The 23,120-nt window shown below is 41.5% G+C and overlaps 1 protein-coding gene across 4 annotated transcripts in view; it reads right to left on the bottom strand.

The window, feature by feature from the left end:
- Positions 1 to 271: 271 nt before the first annotated feature.
- ADD3 (adducin 3) overlaps positions 272 to 23,120 on the bottom strand; it is a 90,645-nt gene continuing 67,796 nt past the window's right edge. For 3 of the 4 annotated variants that reach the window (XM_042818190.1, XM_042818192.1, XM_042818191.1), the window contains 13 exons: positions 12,804 to 12,942; positions 11,828 to 11,979; positions 11,622 to 11,702; positions 10,179 to 10,328; positions 9,118 to 9,261; positions 8,931 to 9,029; positions 8,294 to 8,476; positions 7,789 to 8,046; positions 6,613 to 6,732; positions 5,648 to 5,737; positions 4,163 to 4,286; positions 2,880 to 2,975; positions 272 to 1,682 (listed from right to left, as the gene is read on the bottom strand). In XM_042818190.1, the coding sequence (XP_042674124.1) occupies positions 1,384 to 1,682; positions 2,880 to 2,975; positions 4,163 to 4,286; positions 5,648 to 5,737; positions 6,613 to 6,732; positions 7,789 to 8,046; positions 8,294 to 8,476; positions 8,931 to 9,029; positions 9,118 to 9,261; positions 10,179 to 10,328; positions 11,622 to 11,702; positions 11,828 to 11,979; positions 12,804 to 12,942 (1,935 nt within the window). In that variant the 3' untranslated portion in view covers positions 272 to 1,383. The remainder of the gene's footprint in view (positions 1,683 to 2,879; positions 2,976 to 4,162; positions 4,287 to 5,647; positions 5,738 to 6,612; positions 6,733 to 7,788; positions 8,047 to 8,293; positions 8,477 to 8,930; positions 9,030 to 9,117; positions 9,262 to 10,178; positions 10,329 to 11,621; positions 11,703 to 11,827; positions 11,980 to 12,803; positions 12,943 to 23,120) is intronic. The other variant, XM_042818193.1, reaches the window with a different exon arrangement.

The following is a 23,120-nucleotide window of genomic DNA, read 5'->3' on the forward strand; positions in this document are numbered from 1 at the left end:
CTGGTTTGTTCTGGGTTCATCCAAAGGACAACACACATTCATGAGACCCTTTTACAATTCAAACAAAGGTGAGGAAAAAAACAACAAGTGTTGCACTCTGCATGAATCCACACAAATTATTTAAAACTTCTAATGTGGAAATGTCACTTTGCTGATTTAATAAAAATATCCCACAATCCATATCATATATTTAAAAAAAATAATCACCAAACTTTTACTTTCTCTGTCTCCTCCTATTTTCTCACTGTTTCACTTCCCTTTTAACAGCTTTGTTTCCTTCATTTGGTTACGTTAAGAGATTATTTTTCTTCATTCATTAGCAATACCATGAGGAAAAAACCCAACACAGTAAATTTTAAACTTGAATCCAGTTCAATGTTATACATTTTTGTCTTCTAATTTCTAAGTCCCTGGATTCCTGAATCATATTTAAGTATACTCTAAACCAAGCATTCTTAAATACACTCTACTATTTAATGCCTGGTTCACATGCCTATAATATTTTTATACTGAATGGTATACAAACATTTGAACATATAAAATCTTCTTTTTGTTTTGCAGTTAAACTAAATTATCAATGTTACGTGTATAAAATCCCCCTTCTTGAAAAATAAGGGTCTCCCCCTCCCCCCGACAGACAGAATAAAAAAGAAGTCTTCAAAAATTATATTTCACTAAAACGAAATATTTGGCAAAGAAGTTGTCAATGAATGGAGCTCTTTGACATTTTGAATAATTCCAAATAAACTTTCTCTTACACAGTTTTCCCCCTAATATTATGTGCCAGTGTATAGTATTTCTGTATGATCTAATCTTAAAAAAGATTTAAAGGTGTGCTGTTAATATGCACCCGCCCAAACAGGGGTACAGAAACATAAAGCAGATGGTCAAAAATCACAATACAAAAAGGTATGATCTGGTTACCAATTCAGACAGCAGTTGTTTGGTTTTTTTTTAAAAAAGAAAGTTATACGACCACCCAACAATAACTTTAATAAAGACTTTACTGTACTGAAAATGTCAAGGTCTGCAAAATACCTCGGGCAGAACTTGTTGCTGCATACTGAGATGGTATTTCATCTCGCTATGACGGTATTTGAGCACCTGCCAGTGTAGTTCAACATGAAACTAATGAATGTTTCAAACCCTCATAGCGATTTCGGACTCAGGTAAGTGAGAGATGAATTAATTTTCACTTAATATGAAAGTCTTTTTCATTTTTTTTGTTTGTTTGTTTGTTTCTGTTTTGTTTAAAGCAAAACCTTTTCCAGTTCCTCTTTGTTTCGGTTAAAAGTCCAGTTACTGCACACCCCTAACACTACTCTGTTAATGGTCAACTTAAACGTTTAAAATGCACACCACCTCCTCCCAACAGAGCTGCACTTACACTTCCACTTTCTCTTTCTTTTTATTCTTCTTCAGGAAAGATGGGGTGCGGAATTTCTTCTTCTTCTTCGACGGGGATTTGGAAGGTGACCCTTCAGGGGACAGGGCCTCTTCTATCTTTTCAGAGCTTTTAATGGTAATCTCTACGCTCTCCACAGTACTAGTGGTTAACTGACTGACCCTCTTGGTGAGGTCTTCTTCCACATCGTGTGCATCTTCCTTGCCGTTCACCACCACCACAGGTAGCTCTGCAGATATTAGGTTGGCATTCTGGGTGTAGAGATCCTCATGATTTTCTAGAGAACAGATAATTTTACTGTCATTTAGGTGCAATATCACGTAAAAAAAAAACAACCACCAAACAAACAAACAAAAAAAAGCCAACCCCAAGCTTGAAACAAAGATGAGAGTCTGGATTGCAATCCAAAGAATGAAATCCAAAATGCTAAGATGTTGGCTTTTCTCCTTTATATACCTGTTGTAAACAGACCTAAGATGTTACCACAGGATATTGGACTGAGGAAGCTAAACTCACCTCTACCAGGCGCATATGCAGGTGAAGCCGTTTACAGTATGTTACACAAACAATACACAGATACACAGTCTCAAGCATACTTGGAATTACGTTTTAGTCCAGAGACAGGTTTACAAAAGTGTCATCATTCCATGTAGAAATCTTTGGAACACTGCCCTTCCCAAGTGCCTTCTTAGATCTTTCTGGAAAAGCCTTAGGCAAACATATGACCTTAATCATAGAATGGCTTGGGTTGGAAGGGACTCCATGGATCATCAAGTCCCACTCTCCTGCCACAGGCAGGGCTGCCAGCTGCTAAATCAGGTTCTAGATCAGGTTGCCCAGGGCCCCATCCATCCTGTCCTTAAACACCCTCAGGGATGGGGCACCCACAACCTCTCTGGGCAGCCTGTTCTAGCTCCTCACCACTCCCTCAGTAAAAAACATCTAATCTAAATCTCCCCTCCTTCAGTTTAAAACCGTTCCCCTTGTCCTATCACTATCTACTTGTGTAAAAAGTTGATTTCCCTCATGTTTATAAACTCTCTCTAAATACTGGAAGGCTGCAATGAGGTCTCCCCATAGCCTTCTCTTTTCCAGGCTAAACAAACCCAGTTCCTTCAGTCTGCCTTTGCAGGAAAAGTGCTCCAACCCTTCATGGCCCTCCTCTGGACCCTCTCCAAAAGCTTCACATCTTTCCTGTGTTAGAGGCTCACAACCAAAACCAAAACATATCTATTTCCTCCTCCTCCTTATTAAGTAAAGTTCAGTACATCACATGTTATTTTCCATTTGTGAGAATTACGTATCAGAAAAACTTGGGAAAGGCAATTTACTGGATAGAGTCCCCACCAGCCTTTGGGAAAACAAGGCTCCTTTTTACTTATTCAATGACATAGACACATAAAGAACTCAGCAAAAAAGCAGATGACTCAGGTTATGAGAGCCATCAGCATTTTAGAGAAACTATACAGAATACCTTCTAATTTTTCTGGGACATTTTGCGGGGACTGAGTTTGTGACTGAATTTGTGACACAGATGAACCGTCATCTGAGAATAATTCCTGCTCAGCATCTGTAGGACAAGAGTTTGATTAGTAGCCATGCAGAAGTAAAAACAAAGCAAGCATGTCAGTACAAGTGGTACAAGATTTACAGCTCTGCTAGCATTGTGCTCTTTATACTGACAACATTAAGAAGTTACAGTGCACAGTTCAAATTATGTAGAATGATAGATTTACACGTTTCATCTGCTAACAATCTTTTTATATTAGTTCATTAGTACAAAGCACAAAAAAGAGGGAAGGTTTGCATTCCTTTGCATTTCACATAGCATGCCCTGTGGTTTTATCTAGCCTTAAGTCACACACGCTGCTGATAGAACAGGCTATCATGCTATACCCCTATGTGGTATATAGCAAAGTTGGTTTATTACACAATACTAATGAAAAAAAAAAAAAGCATAGTAAGTGATACTGTCCAAAAAAAAACCAATAATGAATTAGTAATTTCCTGCACAATAGCAGTACTGGATAAAAGATGTAAAAAGTAAAAGCAGATGAGTCGAGCACATTGGGAGAATAAAGGAAAAATTAAAGAAGCAAAGATCAAACATCTTGCAAAACTTCTGGAGGTAATAAATTACAAACACGAGCTCAAAAAGCACTGGAATTTGAAGGTCAGAAAGCAGAGAATCTATTGACAGAGCTGCACCAAATGCGAAGCAGCACAGCATATTTTTGTTCTCAGGGAGAGCTCAGTGGGTTTTTCCTGTGAATTCTGACACTTGAACTGGCATAAAACAAACCTCGAGATGACAAAGATTTTCTTCTACCTTGTCACATTTTTCATAATTAGGTGGCAAAAAATCATTTTCAGAGAGTCAAGTATTCATCATGTATCATTTAGATAACAGAACTTCCACCAGTGCAGAAGGTTACAGGTTAGTTTACAATCATTGTCATCACAGGCGGTCACAGCTCAGCTGGACAGGATCCTCAGCAATGCAATCCAACTCTGAAGCTAACTTCAAGGAGGACAGAGTGAATGATGGGCTTTTCCATCCTAACTTATTGTACAGTTCTATGAAAAAGGTCATTATGTTACAGCATGTTTTTGTCTTTCACTGCCTTAATTTTAGCATGAACTAAATTAAATAAAGAAAAAAAAATTCTACTTCCTCAAGGAATGACTGTTACATTTTAACAGTAGATATGAAATATAAATGAACTGATGATAGAAACGCAAACCCCAACCACTGACCTTCCAGCCCTAGCTGCTTGCGTTCAATTGTTTTCTTGTACTCTTCCAGTTCCTTTTCTGTGAGATGGCTGAACGGGTTGGGTGGTGCTGGTGGTGCGTGCTCATCATCTTCAAATTGCATCGGCTTGGAGAAAGAAAACCAAAAACTTAAAAGTTACAAAGAAAGCAAGCAGCATGCACATGGCAAATAGTATGATGTCTCCAAACCTAAAGAGAGAGAATACAAAAGCAAAAAAAAGCAAAAAACAGCAAGGCCAAAGTTACCCTGTTTAATGGACATTTACACAGTAGCTATAAATCACAATTCATTCATAATGGCACAATCACTATTTGAGTGGTTTTTTTTTTGTTTTTGTTTTAAATGAAGGGGAACAGCTTCAAAAGAAACGTGTACCTCAATAGCTTACTGTTCAGGGACTTAGATTCTCTTCAGAAGTGAAAATTTTTCAACAATAGGGATTCAAATGTAACACTTCCTATATTCTTTTGCAAATGCTCCAAGTATTCTAGGATGTTTCTGTGAGAAAGTTGCTGTGCTCATGCTACAGTTTAGGAACCTAACTGGAAGACGTCTTCTGAGATCAAACTTATAATAACAAAATTAAAATTATACTCACATTCAGAGACAACTAATCTGGAAAATATTCTTTTTGACTGAGATAAACATGCAAACTCTGTGTCATTGCAAAAGAATATTGGAAGCCAAAATGAAGAAATGAATGGTTGCCTAGAGAGGCGGTGAACACAACTGTCCTTAGAGACGCCCAAGGTCAGAATGCAGGGGCTCTGAGCACCTGATGGAGCCACAGATGTCCCTGTTCACTGAAGGGGAGTTGGACCAGATGGCCTTTAAGGGTTCTTCCAATTCCAACAATTCTGTGCAGTAACTCACAAATGGTGAGAAACTTAAAATTATTGAATGCCAACTCTAGTCCAACGTGGTTTGTTACATACCTTACCAGAGATATCCATCTTAAACAGAATTAACTATATTCTATTCAAGACAAGACTGGTAACAAACCCGAAACCCTCGCTCACTCTCACTCCATTAGAAGCCTGTTTCCAATGGCAGCTGTCTTCTGCATGGTCCCATCCCACCTTTTAAATTCATGTCATTTCTGAGCCTGAAATGTTTTTCTTTAGCAGTGAGTTCCACAGAAAAATGAAAAGTTATTTTTGGCACTGTGCAATGCAAATCCATCATTCTGCAGCTTAAATGGTCTTAGAGAAGGCTCCCACTACAATATTAAAGACAGGTATGCCTACTATGCATATCTCCATCTGAAACTAACATTTCATACCTCTGAGATAAAAAAATAAAAAGCATCTACATGAGTAGAACACATTACACATTCAAAACTTGGCATTAAAACTGCCAGTTCTAACTAAGTATTTAGAAAGAAAACAGCCCAGAAATGAAGCCTGAAAGAAAGCAAGGCAAAATAACCCAAATACACATAAATCAGTGAATTATGCCCTACTCACCGGACTTGGCTTTTTATCCACAACGATCCCAGCAAGCAGCTGAGACTGTGGTCCTGCTGTCTTCAGATCGTATCGATTTTGCTCCCGAATCTATAGAGAGACAGACCAAACATAAATATAAACAGAAAAATAGATCAGATACAAACATTACACAGTAGAAAAATGGGAGTCAACTAACTAATGAGACAGTGAATTCAGAGAGTCTTAAAATCACTGTCTGGAACTTGTAGCATTAATCTCTGGATGACCACAAGATGCCTTGCCAGCCCTAAGGAAGGGAGTTGTTCCTTGTGACTCCAGTTCAATCCCCACAGATACTGATAGGGTGCTTTCCAAGAAATAAAAGATTCTGTAATCACATGGAAAGCGTCCCAAGTATCTGCTAGCACAGTGAAGCCCAGGGTGGAGTATTTGGTCAGCCTAACAGTTAGCGCCTTATGTGCTGGAAGGGAAAAGCAGTGAGATATCTGTGATTACAGAGAGGTCCAACAATCTTTCATTTTCTTTTCTTTTTTTTTCTTTTCCTTTCTACTGCCAAAAGGGAGTGAAGTGGGGCAGAGATACTCCAGTTTAATACATGCTAGAAGAATTAGCACAGAGCAGAGCTCGCGTGAGACTGAATTGTGCTGTATCCAATTTACAGCAATTTGGTTCATGCTGGCAGCTAATTATCCACTAAATATAATGTTAAATGATGGGGACTACCATTTCCAATCTATCATTTACAGAGCCAATGGTCATCATTCACCAAACTACTGCATTCAAAATTTGTATGTACGTAGCATATACATACACAGAATTCATGTAATCACATGTTTAAATACAGGCTTTTTAGTGCCAAAATCACATCAGAAACTTCCTACTAAAAAACAGAACACTTGAAAATGTTAGGTTACTGTTACACATTATTTAACAAATAACTATATATAGAAATGGTACAGTTTTACTCATTATGCATCCTTTACCTTATTTCTCTTTTCCAGCACTTCACTGGGGTTTGTGTTTAAAGGAACAAACTGGTTTGGATCTTCAATTTTGATTGGTGTTCCTCCACTAGTCTTGGAAGAGTCGTCAGCTTTCATCCACTTAAAGGAAAAAAAGAATTGCACAGCATGATGGGGATGGACATTTCTCAGTGCTGTTTTATGGCTAAAGAGGAGAAGTAAAGAGGAGCCTTCCTGACTATTTTCAGTTTCACATGACATCCATGGAATACCCCCAAATCCTCACAAGTTTGTATGCTTACCCAGGGAAATCTAAGTTGCCTTGAGCACGTACCACCCAGATCACTTTTAATGAACACCAAAACACACTCCTGTATAACACAGTGCTAACTACCTACTAATGAAGCCGTGTTCAGAAGGCATCATGCTTCCTATCCACTAGCACATTGATCTCCTGGTTCCAGAGCTCATCCATCCTCTCTCATTTCCTTATTCACCTTCCACCTCTGCTAATCACACATTCTGGAGCTTTATTCCTCTGAAGCGAGGTTTCATATCCTGTTGAGGAGATTTCTCCCAAACACAAGTGCAGAAGCTCGCTAGCCTGCCAGCAGGAGGAGCTGATGCTTTACGGTTGTGCTGCGCAAATGGGAGCAGGACAGCAAATAATGTGCTCCTCAGCCCTGCAAAATAGGTGCTGCTCTCCAGGCTGGAAACAGTGGAAGCTGAAGGAAAAGGCTCAATCACCACGAGGAGTAACAACTGCATACTCTTTCGAGCCTGTTTTTAGCAGGCTCACAAACAGGAAAAGGATAGTCAGTGGCAAATCAGACCTTCTAGAGATGAGAGCAGCTTACAGGTGATTTAAAACCTTCCTATATTTGGTGGACAGTTTAAGACATAAAAACATACAGCAGAAAAATTATTTTCTGTCTTAGGAATTGGAGGAGCTCAATGCAAAGGCAAAATAATTGCTTATTTCTTAACGTAAACTGTTGCTCTTCCAAAGAAAGGCAATGCCCAATTTATTGAGGGCCATTAGTACTGATGTCACTAAACCTCCCACAAACCTATTTCCTCCTGCTTCAGTAACTGTTTTGCTAATCCTGTTAAAGAGGTCTTGAAAAGAGCTATGTGCAGTCTGCTTTTTCCCAAGCAGTATAAAACCAGAACAGCTGTCCTAAAGTATTGACCCACCGTGATCTTGGTCCTGGGACTTGCTTCCCCATTCCAGGACTCCTCAGGCACATTTACTTTCAAGTATGTGTTTGGGGAGTTCAGCCATCTTGTCTTTTCCCTCTGTTGTCTCTGTGCCAGGAATTTCAGCGGGGAGAGCGGGACTGCATCGTCTTCAAAGGAAAAGGCAGTCACAGTGGCTGGGATCTCAACGTCACTCTTATGTCTGGGCTTTTCCCTGACTAAGGGTTGTCTGTAGGCATAGCCAGTTCTGTATCCCTATGGAGAAGGAAAAAGAAAATAATGATAATTTAAGAAATAGAAAATTTAAAAAAAATTGAAAAAGTAACTGAAGAAGTAATCAGGTTTTTTTGTGCTGTCCTACATGCCTTGGGTTGAGAAGTTGTTCTACCTTCATTTTCAAACTCGCAAAGAAACCAGAAAGAATCATTTGCCATACAGCAGCTGATCCTACACTCAGAAGCTTACAAAGGCTGCCCAGACGTTGCCACGAGTGTGTTCTCACCAGGTTGTCCAGCATCCGCATGAGAGCTTCAAACTCCTGCTCCCCTACTTTCCATTTTTGCTGTGAAGACATATTAACTCCTCCTCCTCCACCTGCTGCCACACCATGCGTGAAAGGCTTGAACTTCTGCAGATCCAGTAGTAGGAGATTGTCTATCCCACCTGCTCCAGCTAATGCATGAACCTGAAAGACATCAATGAGTGTTATTTCACTTGCAGACATGCTTTTGGATTCTCTGCTTTTCTGAATAAACAAAAGAAACACAAATGCCTGCTGCAGTATGTCTCAGGCTTTCTTCTGTGTGAACATATAATATATAGCAGGTGATTCCTACTGAAAGGATGATAATGTATGCTAATTACCACACTCTAAAAGGAGTGAACTCAAACACAACTACTCAGAGTACCCTAAGAAAGTCTTTTTTCATCACAATATTAAACATAAATACACATTTCAAAATGAATGAGCAATTGAACTCAACATGAATGTCAGGGTGAGGGAGTGCTATTCACTCCTCCCCTCCAAACACATACTTGGGAATGTGACAGGAAATACATAAAAGCAAAGTGATGAAGTTCTGAGGATGGGCTTAAGCCCCAGTTATGGAAGATGAAGACAGTTGTGTATTCTTGCTCACCTGTGTTTCACAGGCCAGTTGCACGTTGAAAATATAGTGGAACGCTTCTTCCAGTGTCTCTCCTAGAGCTACAACACCATGGTTTCTCAAGACTAATACCTGGTAAATGAAGACACTAATGTTAAATGGTAGAAACTGTCACAGGACATGAAAATTGCCTTTGGGAAGCTTGAATGAGGCTGAATACCTTGCAACTGGGTCCAAGTACTTTCTGAAGCTGAATTCTCTCTTCCTGATCATCGAGAGAACCCTGGTAGTTGTAATAAGCAACATCTCCCAGAATCAGGGCCTCCTGTGATATTGGAAGGATGCCGCACTTCATAGACGAAACCTATTTCAAGAAAATGATGTATTGATAATTAGGGGAAAAAATTAAAGTCTTAAAACCCACAACATAACACGCAACTCTTAGCAAACTGTGAACGCCAGAAAAAGAGACACTGCACAGTGAGAAAGTTGAGAAATAGTATCTTTAGGCTTTCACTACTCTAAGTTACAAGAGGGTGACAGAACTGCTGCTACACAACCTTAGGACAGATTGATGATAGGAAAAGACAAATGAACCCCAAGTGAGTTTCTGTAAATTTTATCCGCGTTTAATTTTCAACACAAGCAGACAAAATGTTTTTTTCCTTCTTTCCCATACTTGCAATTTCAAAGAACATGTGTAAAAGAAGTTAGCCATTCCTTTATTTGTCTGTTGTCAAGAAATATTTACATATGTATTTACCTATTTATCTCAAATCAACGACTTCAAGCCTTCTTACATTTTTATAATTGTTGTGTGAATCATTTAACTTATATTTTATACATATACTTATATTTTATATATAATCATATTTTAACTGCAATTTTTCAGTAGTGGAATAAATCCAAACTGAGCACAACTACTAATTAAGCCAGTTAAAATGGAGTTGTGTAATATAAATGATGATGCATACAGCAAATTATATGGTCAGAGATACTATAAATGAAGCCTGGATAACTATCTTTAGTTTCTTCAGCCTGAGCACAATCATATCCAAGCATCAGTTAATTACCATTCATTTCACTGCAGTAGCCCCGCCCTCTCTGATTTCACAGCAGAGTTTTATTTTAAAGAGGAAAACAACAACGTGGAGCTGTGTTACAAACAAAACCAAAACCGCCACAAGCAATGATTCAGCTTCAGAAAGGTGATCTAGGCTCGTAAGATTAACCTGTTGGTATTTTTTTTTTACTCTTCAAGCTAGGAGGAAGAAGACTTACAGCTGCTGTTGCAGGGGTATGTATGTGTATTATACACCTGACATCAGGGCGTGTGGAATAGATGGCCACGTGTGGACTGAATCCTGCATTGTCGATACTTAGAGTTGTACTGCCCTGGTCAACTACATCTCCCAGGATGTTCACCTTTATCTGGAAAAGTCAAACAAATGGACAACATTCAAGAAGTCTGCAACAACTGCAATTATTTGAGAACTTCCCTCCCCTTCTTACTTGATACCAAATTTTCCCCATACTCATCAGGCTTAGAGCATGAAAAAAGGAGAGCCACCCGTGTGTCATTATGCCATTCTGCAGACATCAGTAGCATTTGGAAGCCCTACCATGAAAGAAGTAAAGACAAAATCCTGGTACACCATGCACTCCTCTTTGGTCAAGCTAATCTTTTGCTTAAAAGAAAGTGTCAGCAATTTGCAAACCAGAATCATAACTGGAATGGAAACCAACTACGAGAAAAGATCTGGTTCAACCTGTAAGAATATTGAGCATGTTTATGTAAGCCTCTTCCAACCATGCAAGAAAGAAAAAAAAGACATCTTTGATATTTTCATGGAAATTGCATACAACTACAGATCACTACTGACAGCCTCTTGTAAGGGAGGCAATCTAATTCTTCGCATTTTAAAAACAACTTTATAAACACTTTCTAAACTTTGACTATGAAAAAAATTCAGCCAATAAATTTCCAATAAGAATATTAAATGTGCAGAGAACATACAAACTTGTAGAAAAATTAGAATAATAATTCCAGGATCAACATAAAACAACAGGAGCACATTAGGCAGCGTTCTTGTGTTTTTATTTTGGTTTTCTATTCCCTGCAAGTCTATTGGCCTACCAGTCTTCCAACCAATACCCCTGCCACCTCTTCCAACTGGAGATCGCATCTTCACAGATATGAACTGACATGAAGAAAACGTATGGCAGCATCTATATCAAAAGACACATGAGTTTACAGCTACAGGATCCTAAATATCAACCTGTAATTTTACCTCGTTCCTTCGTAAGGACCAGGGAAGATTATTCAACTTTACTTCCCCATTTATAAAGATAAGAACTGATTCTACTGACACTACTCCTACAGAGCGATTTCATAAGAATTACCAGATTGTCAGGTTCTAAACGGTTGCTGCTACACTGAGGCTATTTAATGAGTTCCAGGAGACAGGAGAACAAAACTTTGCTGCCGTGCATTGATGTTGGAGACAGAGCAACAGAAAGCAAAGCTATATCCAAAAATAAATAACCAGAACAAAGGATGCTGCTATCTAAATAATTAATCAGCTTTGCATAGGGCGGGTAAACATTAAAAGCAACTACAATCAAGCAGTATGATTACAGCTAAGACCATTTTAGTAGCCACAAAAGTATTTCAGAAAACAGGTTGAGCCTTGGTGGTGATGTGAATGCAGGTGAATTACATACCAAATTGGAAGCTGAAGCTTCAGAAAAGGACAGACCTCTTGGAATGATTAGAATATGATCATGTTCTTTGCTTACTCTGACCTGAAACAGAGGGAAAAAACAAATTGGATTACCAACTTATTTCTGAATTTATATTATCTGGGGGAAATTAATGTGACTGAACAGTAAGGTCCCAAATCAACATTCTCATTCTCTGAAATACTTACAGTGATGTAGGCATTTGGCAGATGTGCCCACCCAAACAAGTCAGCCAGTCTGTATAAACTGGCTAATTTGCAACGAGTAAGTTTTTCCCCCTTAACAAACGAGGAGGTGTCTATCCCAGGTAGATCATTGATGGGGGTAATCATTCCATGGCCTGACAAACAGAAAAAGATGGTAGTCAATCAAATACCTCCCAGCTATGTCATGATCTTCCAGAAGTAGTATATTTAAATTGTCAGCAGAGCAACACCAGCAACTATTAGACTGTATCTGCATTGCTGGGACTTCTAGGGTCTTTACTGAAACCTCTGTTACTTTTGACTTTGATTGCATGAACATCTTGCAAAGGGGTATTTCTCCCCTTCATGAATGCACAATACCCCTTCGAGATACACTGCCTTTCTTACAGGGAAAGTTACTACCAGGAGCGAGAAAAGGTTTGGGTTTTCAATAGCAAGAGAATGCACACTTTGAGATTAATCACCCTGCTCAAATCCCCAGGTAAGGTTGCAGGGAACAGCTGGATCTGCAGGACTGGCTAGAGACATGGAGATAAGGCACTCTGAGCTCTCTGTCGTTCTTTTCCACTTAGTCTGTTGTATGAACTCTAAGGAGCCATTTTGAGACCAGTTCTCAAAAGATGCTGAATGCCAACAGCTGCCACTGTGCCTCAGGCTTGTAAGCTCCCATATCAAGAATTCCACCCACAGTGCTCAGGCCAACTTCAGTACTGTAGGACTTGGGAAGCCTGGAACATCCCAGCAACGTTTTTGTAACTACAGCACATTCTAAAAGTGATTTTAAACTCTGGGAGATATCCGGATAACGATTCAGTTTGGCTGGAAATTCCCCGTTTTTACAACTCATATGCAAAAGTAGAAAAATAATGTCATGTCTTAGTTTACGCTCACATTAAATTTCACTGGAAATAGTAAAAACAAAGAGAAAAAGGGGCATTCAAAGGCACATTTCACTTACTGAGTGAAGACGAGGAAAAACCTGCAAAAGAGCTTGCTGTAATGTAATCAGCAATCTGCTGTAATGCAAGCAGCCCAGTTGGGTTATTGCCTTTCTTCATCTGTTCTTGAATAAGGCATTCCAGATCTTCTCTAAAAGCCTGTGGAAACATTTGAGAATCATCAAGGAAACCTGGATTTGATAGAAGTAAGATTGTTATAGGTGGGGCTGGTAGATCTGCCTGTTATTAATGTTACACGACACTTCCCCTTAGACCTTGTTTTTAGTGCTATAACTCTGCCAAACTTTAATCATCTGATCTAAACTTTGTATGCTAAATATTAGCAATTTATGGGCTAAAGGGGAAAGAAGTTTGGTTAACCATTTCCAAGAAGAAGACAAGGTAAAATATATTTCTGCAAATGTCTGTATCAACAATTAAAGAATTAAATTATTCACCATGGTTTTGAAGAAGTACTTCAAATCTGACTGAGATATGTTGCTTTTAGTGCTGGCTATTTTTTTCTTTTAAATTCAGTAATCCCTCTGAAAATCCATCCAAATTTGATAAAGTTATAAACACATGGAAAACTGGAGTTCATCCACGCTCAAGTAGGATTGCAGACGTGCAAAATCTAGAAGGAAAGTCTACTTCTTTCTTTCTCCTCGGGGGAAAAGCCCTTCGCTCTTTCCCCAGTATAAAGTGTCCACAACCCCAACAAGATAAACTCATGCCAAATACATTATAAGAAGGGTTTTCACTGTATCAAATTTCATATACTTAGCACTGCGGACCAAGCCTGTTCCTTCCAGAAGGCAGATGAACCACCACTCATAACAAGCGCCAGTCTTAGGACTACTTCAGTCTTGATGTTTCTAGACTAAATAAATTCCGTTCTTTCAAATTTTTCTTAGTGGCTTTGTTTCCTAACCCTCTCATTATTTTTTTGGCAGTATTCCTCTAGCTTTTGTCTGAACACGCAGGACACAGAGCTGCACATACCACCAGCTAAGGTGTATGGTGACTGCTCTTACTGGTTCATTCCAGAAAGACATTTGGTGTCTGTACAGTGCAACTGACTCCTATTATAACTCCAGGCTACTCCCTTCATGTAATTGCTTCTTACAGTTTGCCTGCCTTAGTAATTATTTAGTCTCAATTAAAAAGGAAAAGAGTTCTGCAAGGCCAGTGTAATTTCTTCACTGAATTTTAATTCAGTTCTCTTGGCTGGGTAAAACCCATCAGTTCCATGACATTCCCATATGCTCATGACTGCTGTTGAACCGAGTACTGCTGCCACACTCCCCAAAATATCTGCAGGACTCTGCTTGACTTGGCCTTTCAGATGGGCATCCACAGCTACATTTAATTTTCAAGCACAGGCACTGTACTGTTTTCTCAAAGTAATCTCACTGGGATCACATGCACCTGAGACTTGCCAGATGCCCACAGATAAAGCCATGTGGAATGACTGGGAGGTAAACTGCTGTATGGGTTTCTCGGTGCAGATGGGATGCATGTAGAATCCCTACCAAATAATTCACAGCCCCTTACTGTCTTAAGACACATGGGCAAAACCTGATTTTTCTCTTCAGTGTCTGCTGCAGATAAGATCTATTCATCAAGCCTAGGGAAAGGTAGGGGGAAAAGGAGAAGAAAAGGGAAATTGAGTGAAAAAAGGAACCTAATGGGGACCGGGAGGAAAGAGGTGTGTCAGCACTAGAAGCCCATAAGGGTAAATAATGGAGGTAATTATGCAGGGATAATTGCTAGCAAGGTAAACAAATATTTGGGGAAAACAGCAAGTGGTTGGAGAAAATAACCAGCACTAACAGCAGTAGAGAAAGGAGGAAAGAATAGCAAGAGGTTTGGCAAAGAATAAGACAGCTCAGTAGGAGGAAGGAAGATCTCTAGACAGAAGGACTCCCTGGGGGAAGGAGTGTTATACAGTGAGGGACTGTAAGGAGACAGAAGTGAGAGGGTCTGGCTTAAGAGTTAGAAACAGGTGAACAATACAAATGGAGGGGATGGAATGCAAAGCAAAGACTGGAATACAGTGAAAACTTTGAAGAAAGATAAATGGAACAAAGTAAGAAAATTCTTTGTTATGGAACAGCCCAGCATCGCTCCTTCAGCACTGTGTGCATCACTTGGGGTAGGTAACTGTGAAGGCTTCTCCCACCCACCCAATTCAGCTCCAAGGATAGTCTCTCTTAATGGTGACTCAAGGTGCTCAAGCAGCAGAGCAGGACTGCCCATTTTCTCAGCACAGTGAGCACCTTCCTCAGTCTGGAGCCTGAACATGGCCGCAAACCCAGCAGTGCTGGAGGCCAGATGTGCAGCCATGTTTCTTACTGCCATGCACATAACTTTTAACTGCACCACACTTGTCTCTTCCCCATGCCCCATTTAACACACAGTGGTTGGTCCACAATAGAAAATAAATTCAGTATTTTTCCTCTTTTCATAGCTCAGCACATAGCCCTGTGCTTTATCTGCATGCCTTTCATACCCTGTTGTGATGACAATTATTATTTATCTGACAAGATTTTCTCTGGGGCAGATAATTACCGTAAATCTAAACGCTTCACAAGCATTAACTTGCTAATCCCCAAAACATGCCTTTAAGGTGAAGCAGGGCACTGTCATTGCTTTTACAGAACGGCAAGGGTGCTGAGGTCCGACAGTCCCACTGATTTGGGATATTCACTGTGAGATGCTCAGGGCCTGATTTGCAGAGCACTCAGCAACAGGTAGCTATTCACATACTCAATGCCCAATTCTTGGTGAAGGCTGGAGCACAACTCTGAGTGTCTGACACCCCGGGGCTGAGTTCTCAGGGGAACAAGCAGGAGACACAAAGCCCAAAACCCAGGAGGCCATGCAGTATTGCTAGTGTCAGTTGGAATGAGGTGCTGAGGCCAGAAAGGAACCTGGGTACTTCCTGCACTGCAACCAAAGTGGCTTACAGCACTGGATGGGGCTGTGAATAACATGATGTAGTGCCTGATTTAATGGCTGGCAACTCTGCTCACAGCAGGGATTTGGAACTACATGATCCTTGAGGCTCCTTCCAATCCAAGCCATTCCATGATTCTCTGACATTCAGACACGTGTGATCTCTGTGTAAGATATAGGGATTTCTCATGTAACCAAAAAAAAACGATTTTGGTGACTGAACAGCTCACAGCTGCATATAGAAAGGAGCCAAAGAGTCCAACCTGTATGTTTTACCAACCTGCCTGGAAGAGTACAATAACCAGAGGCACTTTCTTAGCCTTTGCACATCGTATTTCTGAGCTTACAGAAAGCTTTAGAACAATAAAACAATCTCACAACAAGAGATTTTGTGGCAGCTTACTTCACTCTGCTCTTAAGCTTCACAACACAACTGCTGCTCTGCTCTCAGAGACCTGCCAGAACCAGCCATTACAGAATCACAGAATCATAGGGGTTGGAAGGGACCAGAGACCATCAAGTCCAACCCCCTGCCAAAGCAGGTTCCCTACACCAGGTTGCACAAGTAGGTGTCCAGGTGGGTCTGGAATATCTCCAGAGAAGGAGATTCCACCACCTCCCTGGGCAGCCTGTTCCAGTGCTCCGTCACCTCACTGTAAAGAAGTTCTTACGCACATTTGTGCAGAACTTCCTATGCTGCAGTTTCCAGCCATTTCCCCTTGTTCTGTCTCCACATACTGCTGAAAACAGTCCATCCTCGCCATTCTGCCCCCCACACCTTAGATACTTACAGACCTGGATCAGGTCCCCTCTCAGTCTTCTTTTCTCAAGGCTGAACAGACCCAGTTCACTCAGCCTTTCTCCATAGGGAGATGCTCCAGGCCCTTCACCATCTTTGTGCCCCTCCGCTGGACTCTTTCCAAGAGGTCCCTGTCTTTTTTGTACTGGGGAGCCCAGAACTGGACGCAGTGCTCCAGATGAGGCCTCACCAGGGCAGAGCAGAGGGGGAGGATCACCTCCCTCGACCTGCTGGCCATGCTCTTTTTAATGCACCCCAGGATGCCGTTGGCCCTCTTGGCCACAAGGGCACACTGCTGGCCACCGTTGTCCACCAGGACACCCAGGTCCCTCTCCACAGAGCTCCTCTCCAGCAGGTCATCCCCCAACCTGTACCGGTGCATGCAATTATTCCTCCCTAGATGCAAGACTACACTTGCTTTTGTTAAACCTCATCTGGTTTCTTACTGCCCAGCTCTCCAGCCTCTCCAGGTCTCGCTGAATGGCAGCACAGCCTCCAGGCGTGTCAGCCAATCCTCCCAACTTCATATCATCAGCAAACTTGCTGAGGATGGCCACTCATCTCATAGGTGGCCACCTCATCAAGGTCATTGATGAAGATGCTGAACAAGACCAGACCCAGCACCGACCTCTGAGGAACACTGCTAGTAATTCCAGCCCCAGTGCTCTTTTCTCTTAGTGGCTCACCACGTGGCTGCAGTTCTATGGCACTTTTTCCTTCTATTACAGTGATCTATTAGGACAGCAGAGACAATGACTGGACAATATATTTCATCCACAAGTAACCCTAACCCTTTATTTTCAGACTCTGCCATTCCAAGACATTGAATTACTCCTCAAATGTTCCTAAAAGAGGCCCCTGCACAAAAATTCTACCATCTCACACTCGGGAAGGCTGAAATACTCCTTTACTCTTGTTTATAATCTGTATATAAGGAAATTGCACATTTGTAGTCTCAGAGGGGCCATGTGGAAGACAGAATTCATGAAATTTATGTCAGTATTTGCTTGGGAGGAGATGGAGAAAAACAGTTATCTGTGTTACATTAAATCACCCTCAATTCAGCAAGGACTATAGAAAGGATCTGCAAAAACATTCACAGCAAATTCCTATTCGTTGTATCCAGACTTTTTTTTTTCCCTTTTTAACTTGTCTGAGGAATGTCTATTGCAGGAAAAAAAAGATAGCATAATGTATTTTGGACAACTTTTGATGGAAAGATTTATTTTATTGTTATTATTCTGCCGCCTGCACTATTTTTATTCTTCTGATCTCAGTTTTGTTATCCAGAGTTAATGCAGTAGTGTCTCTTACACACTGAGGATACACTACAGGGGAGGATCTGTGGTTTAACAAAGTCGTTGATAACAGAACAACAAGCTTTCCTTAAAAGTAATTTCAGGAACATCAGAAAATTGGGACAATCCAGGGCAAGTATCAGATAGGCAGATTTGGGATGAATGGCAAAGTTAATAAGTTGAAATATGGATACAATACAATGAAGTATGCTACTTATCTACATGCCAGTGCACAACAATAATATCTAGCAGACAGCAGTCTTCAGCGCCACACATGACTCTATGTATGTTTCCATACTTCTATTAACTCTTCTTTGCTTCTCTCTCTTTACTGCTAAGACTGCTCTTCAAGAATCCCAAGCCCTGGAGGTAAGAGAGAAAGTCTGGGGACAGGAAAACTTCCCCGTTGTCAAAGAGGATCTGGTCAGAGATTGCCTAGGCAAACTCTACGCACACAAATCCATGGGCCCCGATGGGATGCAGCTAGGAGTGCTGAGAAAGCAGAAGTGATTGCTGAACTGCTCTCTGTTTTCTTTGAAAGCTCATGGAGAATACGAGAGGTGCCTGACAGCTGGAGGATAGCCAATGTCACTCTGGTCTTCAAAAAGGGCAAGAAGGAGGAGCTGGGAAACTACAGGCCAGTCAGCCTCACTTCTGTTCCTGGAAAGGTGACGGAACAACTTGCTCTGGATGTCATTTCCAAGCAAGTGGAGGAGAAGAATGTTATCAGGAGAAATCAATGTGGATTCACCAAGAAGAAATCACACTTGACCAGGCTGGTAGCTTTCTATGTCATGACCAGTTGGGTAGATGAGAGGACAGCAGTGGATGCTGTGTACCTTGATTTCAGCATGACTTTTCACACTGTCTCCCATAACATCCTCATAGGTAAGCCTAGGAAGTGTGAGATAGATGAGCAGACAGTGAGGCGGACTGAGAACTGGCCGACTGGAAGAACTTGGATGGTTGTCATCAACACCGCAAAATCTAGTTGAAAGCCTGCAACTAGCAGTGTTTGCCAGGGGTCTTGTCTAACAGCTTCATCAGTGGCCTGGATGAAGGGATAGAATGCACCCTCAGCAAGTTTGCTGATTATACGAAGCTGGGAGGAGTGGCTGACATAGCAGAAGGCTGTGCTGCCATTGAGCGAGACCTGGACATGCTAGAGAGCTGGGTAGAGAGGAACCAGATGAGATTCAACAAGGGCAAGTGTAGACTCCTACACCTGGGGAGGAGTAAGCGCATGAATGAGTACAGGTTAGGGGCTGAAGTGAAGGAAAGGAGCTCTGCAGAGAAGGACCTGGGTGTCCTGTTGTATATCTGCACGTAACCATCCCTCATGCTAACACAGCCTTCCTCGACTGAAAACTCCTGACTGGCATTCCCTTCTTCTGCAGAAGCGCTTAACCCAACTGTCACACATCAAATGAGTGGCATTTACCAGGGCTTCCATTATATAGCATTCAGTGTAAAATCACTAAAGAGAAGGGTTCTGATTTTAGGATCCAACCCACTGAGAAGTAGGAATCTACTTCTGGAAATACAGCTGCAGCCGCAGAGGCCTGGTTCTGCTGTAATTCATGGGACCATAACTCCTACTGCCCACCAGTGACCAAGAGGCATACTGCAAGGAGAGGTATTCCAAAAGCAGACACTGCTCCAGCACAAAGCAGCTAGTTTTCAAGTGGAAAGGTCACTACCAGTTTCAGATGTAGTGCCTGACAAGATAACGCTGACAAAGGAAAAACTGTACTGTCAGATGAATGAAAAACTATGTTACTCAGCTGTGTATGCTCAGCATTGCTCAATAAAGAGCTTCAGCTCTGGGATTTATTTCTCTGTGCTGGAACAGCACCCGGTTTACATGGAGAACAGCTCTCAGTGCAGAAGCTGGATGGGACATCTGGGGGGAAAGGAGCAGCCTATCTCCTCAGAGCCATCACACACCACAGCACGAACGTCCCCGTGACTCAGGAATGAAACACAGGGAAGCTCTGCCTCACTGCACGAGCTGTGAGATATACAGACATGGCAGCTCAATGTGCATGTTGTGGTTTTGCAGGGGCCACATGCTCAGCTGGATGTGGCACTGCAGGAATTTCACTGCTTCTAACACTCCAGCCGCTCCTTTGGGTGAGGTTAGGTAGGCACACAGCCTACAGCCCAGGCACAGCTTTCATTCACAAAGCTGTTGATCACACAATTAGCTCAAGCTATTTCTAATACCATAAAACTAATTTTCCAGAAATACATACAGTCATCTTCCAAACGCACATCACAAACGCAAGCAGCTTAGATGCTTAAGTCTCCTGTCTTACACATACAAAGGCTCTCTGAAACTCAGTGGTGAGGTACAGTTCTGACTCATTTAATTCCATTTAGCGTAAATATGAGCTGACAGCGTAAATGGGGACTTCTAAGAATCGAAGTAACATTTATATGTATTGGTTGACAACTGTTTTTCTACAGCCAACAGAAGCAGACAACTACAATAACCCACAGCATGCACTGCTATTTCTCTGTTTTATATATCTATATATATTTTTTTTTTACTAGAAAAATCTCTGTATTAATTTCTACATTTTGGTAGACAGCTCTCTGAGGACGTTAAGAGGTAGACAGACTCATAAATATAATATAAGTCCATAAGTAAGTACTATCTGCCTTACTTCTGCAGTAAACAAAGTTTACTATTTCCATAGGTATATGATGACATTTAATGACTCAACAGACATAGAAACAAAATGCAGAGAAAAAGAACTCCCATGTAAACAGAGAAGAGGACGGCTGCAGGTCACCTGCTAACAGCCCACAGCAATCTTGTAAGAGAAAAAAGCACATTGCTATCAAGGATAGTAAGAGTCCAAACTGATACCTCAGCCTACAGAACTAGATGAGATATGCGAGATCCCTGCTCAATAACAGCACTACTGCATGCCTAAAAGCAGCAGAATAACACAAGAAACCCTTTAGCTTCTTTTGCCCGCTTTCGATCAGAGCACATACACATGAACAATATCTTTTAACAGGCTATAATTCAACTTCCCCACGTACAAACACACGCACATGCACACACCCTTTGAGTCCAATCACTACCACGATAAAAAGTTTTAAAACTTAACTGGTGTTTTGTTCCAGAGAGCAAGCGGACGAGAAGCAAACCAAGCGCTGTGCATACAGCTGCTCTGGGAGGAAGAGCTGCACCGCCAGCAGACTGCACGACCGCACGGCCCTGCAGCAGCAGCAGGTGCCCCGATGGGAGAGGGTGGAGCTGCCCACAAAAAACCGCCAGAGAGCTGCAGCTGGCAAGGGGAAGATAAGGGCAAGAGGAGCGTTTGTTAGCTCTACGAGGAGGAGGGGACAAAAAAAAATAAAAAAAAGAAAAAAATGGCTTTGGCATTCTGCTAAGAGACGGGCTTATTAATAAGCGTGAGGAATTCGGTAGAGTTGCAGTGATCTTTTCAGTTGCAATGAAGCATGTGAGTACCTGGGCTAGATGGAGTGACCCAAAGATGCTCCAGGACTTAAAAATGAATGTAGCTAAGGAGGCCCTTTTAACTGTTGCTCATTTTCTGCACTGCAATGGTAACCCCCCTTCCTTCCCACTCACCAGAGTGACTTGGTATCTTTATTGGGCAGAATTCAGAAAACCAGCGAATGGAAGAAAAACAGATTTCATTACAGTGCATTTTATTTTACAATTCCATATCATTTACCTACAGAATTAAGTCTGATTGTTATTTACAACTAACAACTTTAAATGCAGATAGAGCCATAGAAAAGGCTCATAAGCCTTGGAGCATGTCAAGAGGACAACCAAAGCTATAAAGGGTCTGGAGCACAAACCCTATATGGAGCCATTCAGGGATCTGAGACTGTTCAGCCTTGAGAAGGCTCAGGGAAAACCTTATCACTCTACACAGCTCCCTGAAAGGAGGTTGTGGCGAGGTGGGGTCGGACTCTTCTCCCAGGTAACAGTGATAGGGTGAGACTGATGGCCTTAAGTTGTGCTGGGGAGGTTCAGGTTGGTTATTAGAAAAAAAACTTCTTCTCAGAAAGAGTGGTGAGACAGTGGCACAGGCTGCCCAAGGAGGTGGGGGAGTCACTGTCCCTGAAAGTGTTAAAGAACCATGGAAATGTGGCACTGAGGGGCATCGATAGTGAGCAGTATTGGTGGGTATGGACTGGGCTTGGATTAAATGATCTTAGAGGTCCTTTCCAACTGTAATTATTCTATGCAAACTCATCAAGAAAAAGGAGGATGGACTTAACTGCTTAATTATTTGAATGATCTACAGGATATAGGGCCAAGAATCACAGCATGATCTGCAGACAACCCCCTCCCAAGAAGACAAAAACTTCAATTCAAGTAAGTCAACAACACAAAGATCAGAAATATGGAAGGGGAAAAATACGTATGTTCAATGTGAAAATTGCTGACATCTGAAAACCTGAGTTCTAACTAAATGGAAAGCTGCAACCTGGAAATAAGGCAGAAGTCAAAGGTAATTTTAATTTCCAGTGTAACAGAGTGGAGAACAGAGGAGCAAAAATTTAAAAAGCCATTTTGATGATAGTAGGGCAGGAGACAATTGTGCAGTTCCCCAGCAGAAAGTTATACAAATGTCAGGGGAACCTGAAGCCAGCTGGGGGAGCTGCAGAACGAGAGGCTGCTCCTGCAAAAGGTCCTGCAGGAATGGGACCAGACCAAAGGGATAGAATGAAATGCTAGCAACAGGAAATACTCCTAAAGAATCAGAAGGGCTTTTTGCCTGATGGGGAAAGAGCAGTGCAAGCCAAAATAAGAGAGCAGCTGAAAGGACTTGGATATTTCATGAAAATGAACTGCCTCAGAAGGGAGTGGTGGTGTGAAAATACTGGATGCCCATGTGATACAAACCAAAACAAGCCAGACAAATGCGCATCCCAGGAAAAAAAAAAAAAGAAAGAAAAAGCTAAGTCAGACAAGCTGGAGGCTGGGCACATGCACACCTGTGGGCAGAAAGGTCAGGAGGACATTTGGTTGAGAAAGCCAATTTTGCAATACGGATGGGTACAACTGAATTATTGCCATTATGTAACAGCAATGTTGAAGAATCATTATCCCGATTGCCTCTTGTGTTGCACAGAGCCAATCAGCACTGTCACAGCCAGCACAGAATTAAAGCAAAGCATTGGGAGATCCTGCAGGCCAGCTTCCTCTCAGGCTAAAACCGAACAGGCTCCTAACACCTGAGTGTTTCATGAGCAAAGACACAGTGCAAATTCAGTGCAGCTTGACA

The sequence above is a fragment of the Centrocercus urophasianus genome, unplaced genomic scaffold, assembly GCF_019232065.1.
Source record: "Centrocercus urophasianus isolate 14NV4802_14NV808 unplaced genomic scaffold, USGS_Curo_1.0 seq_17, whole genome shotgun sequence".
NCBI classification, from domain to species: Eukaryota; Metazoa; Chordata; class Aves; order Galliformes; family Phasianidae; genus Centrocercus; species Centrocercus urophasianus.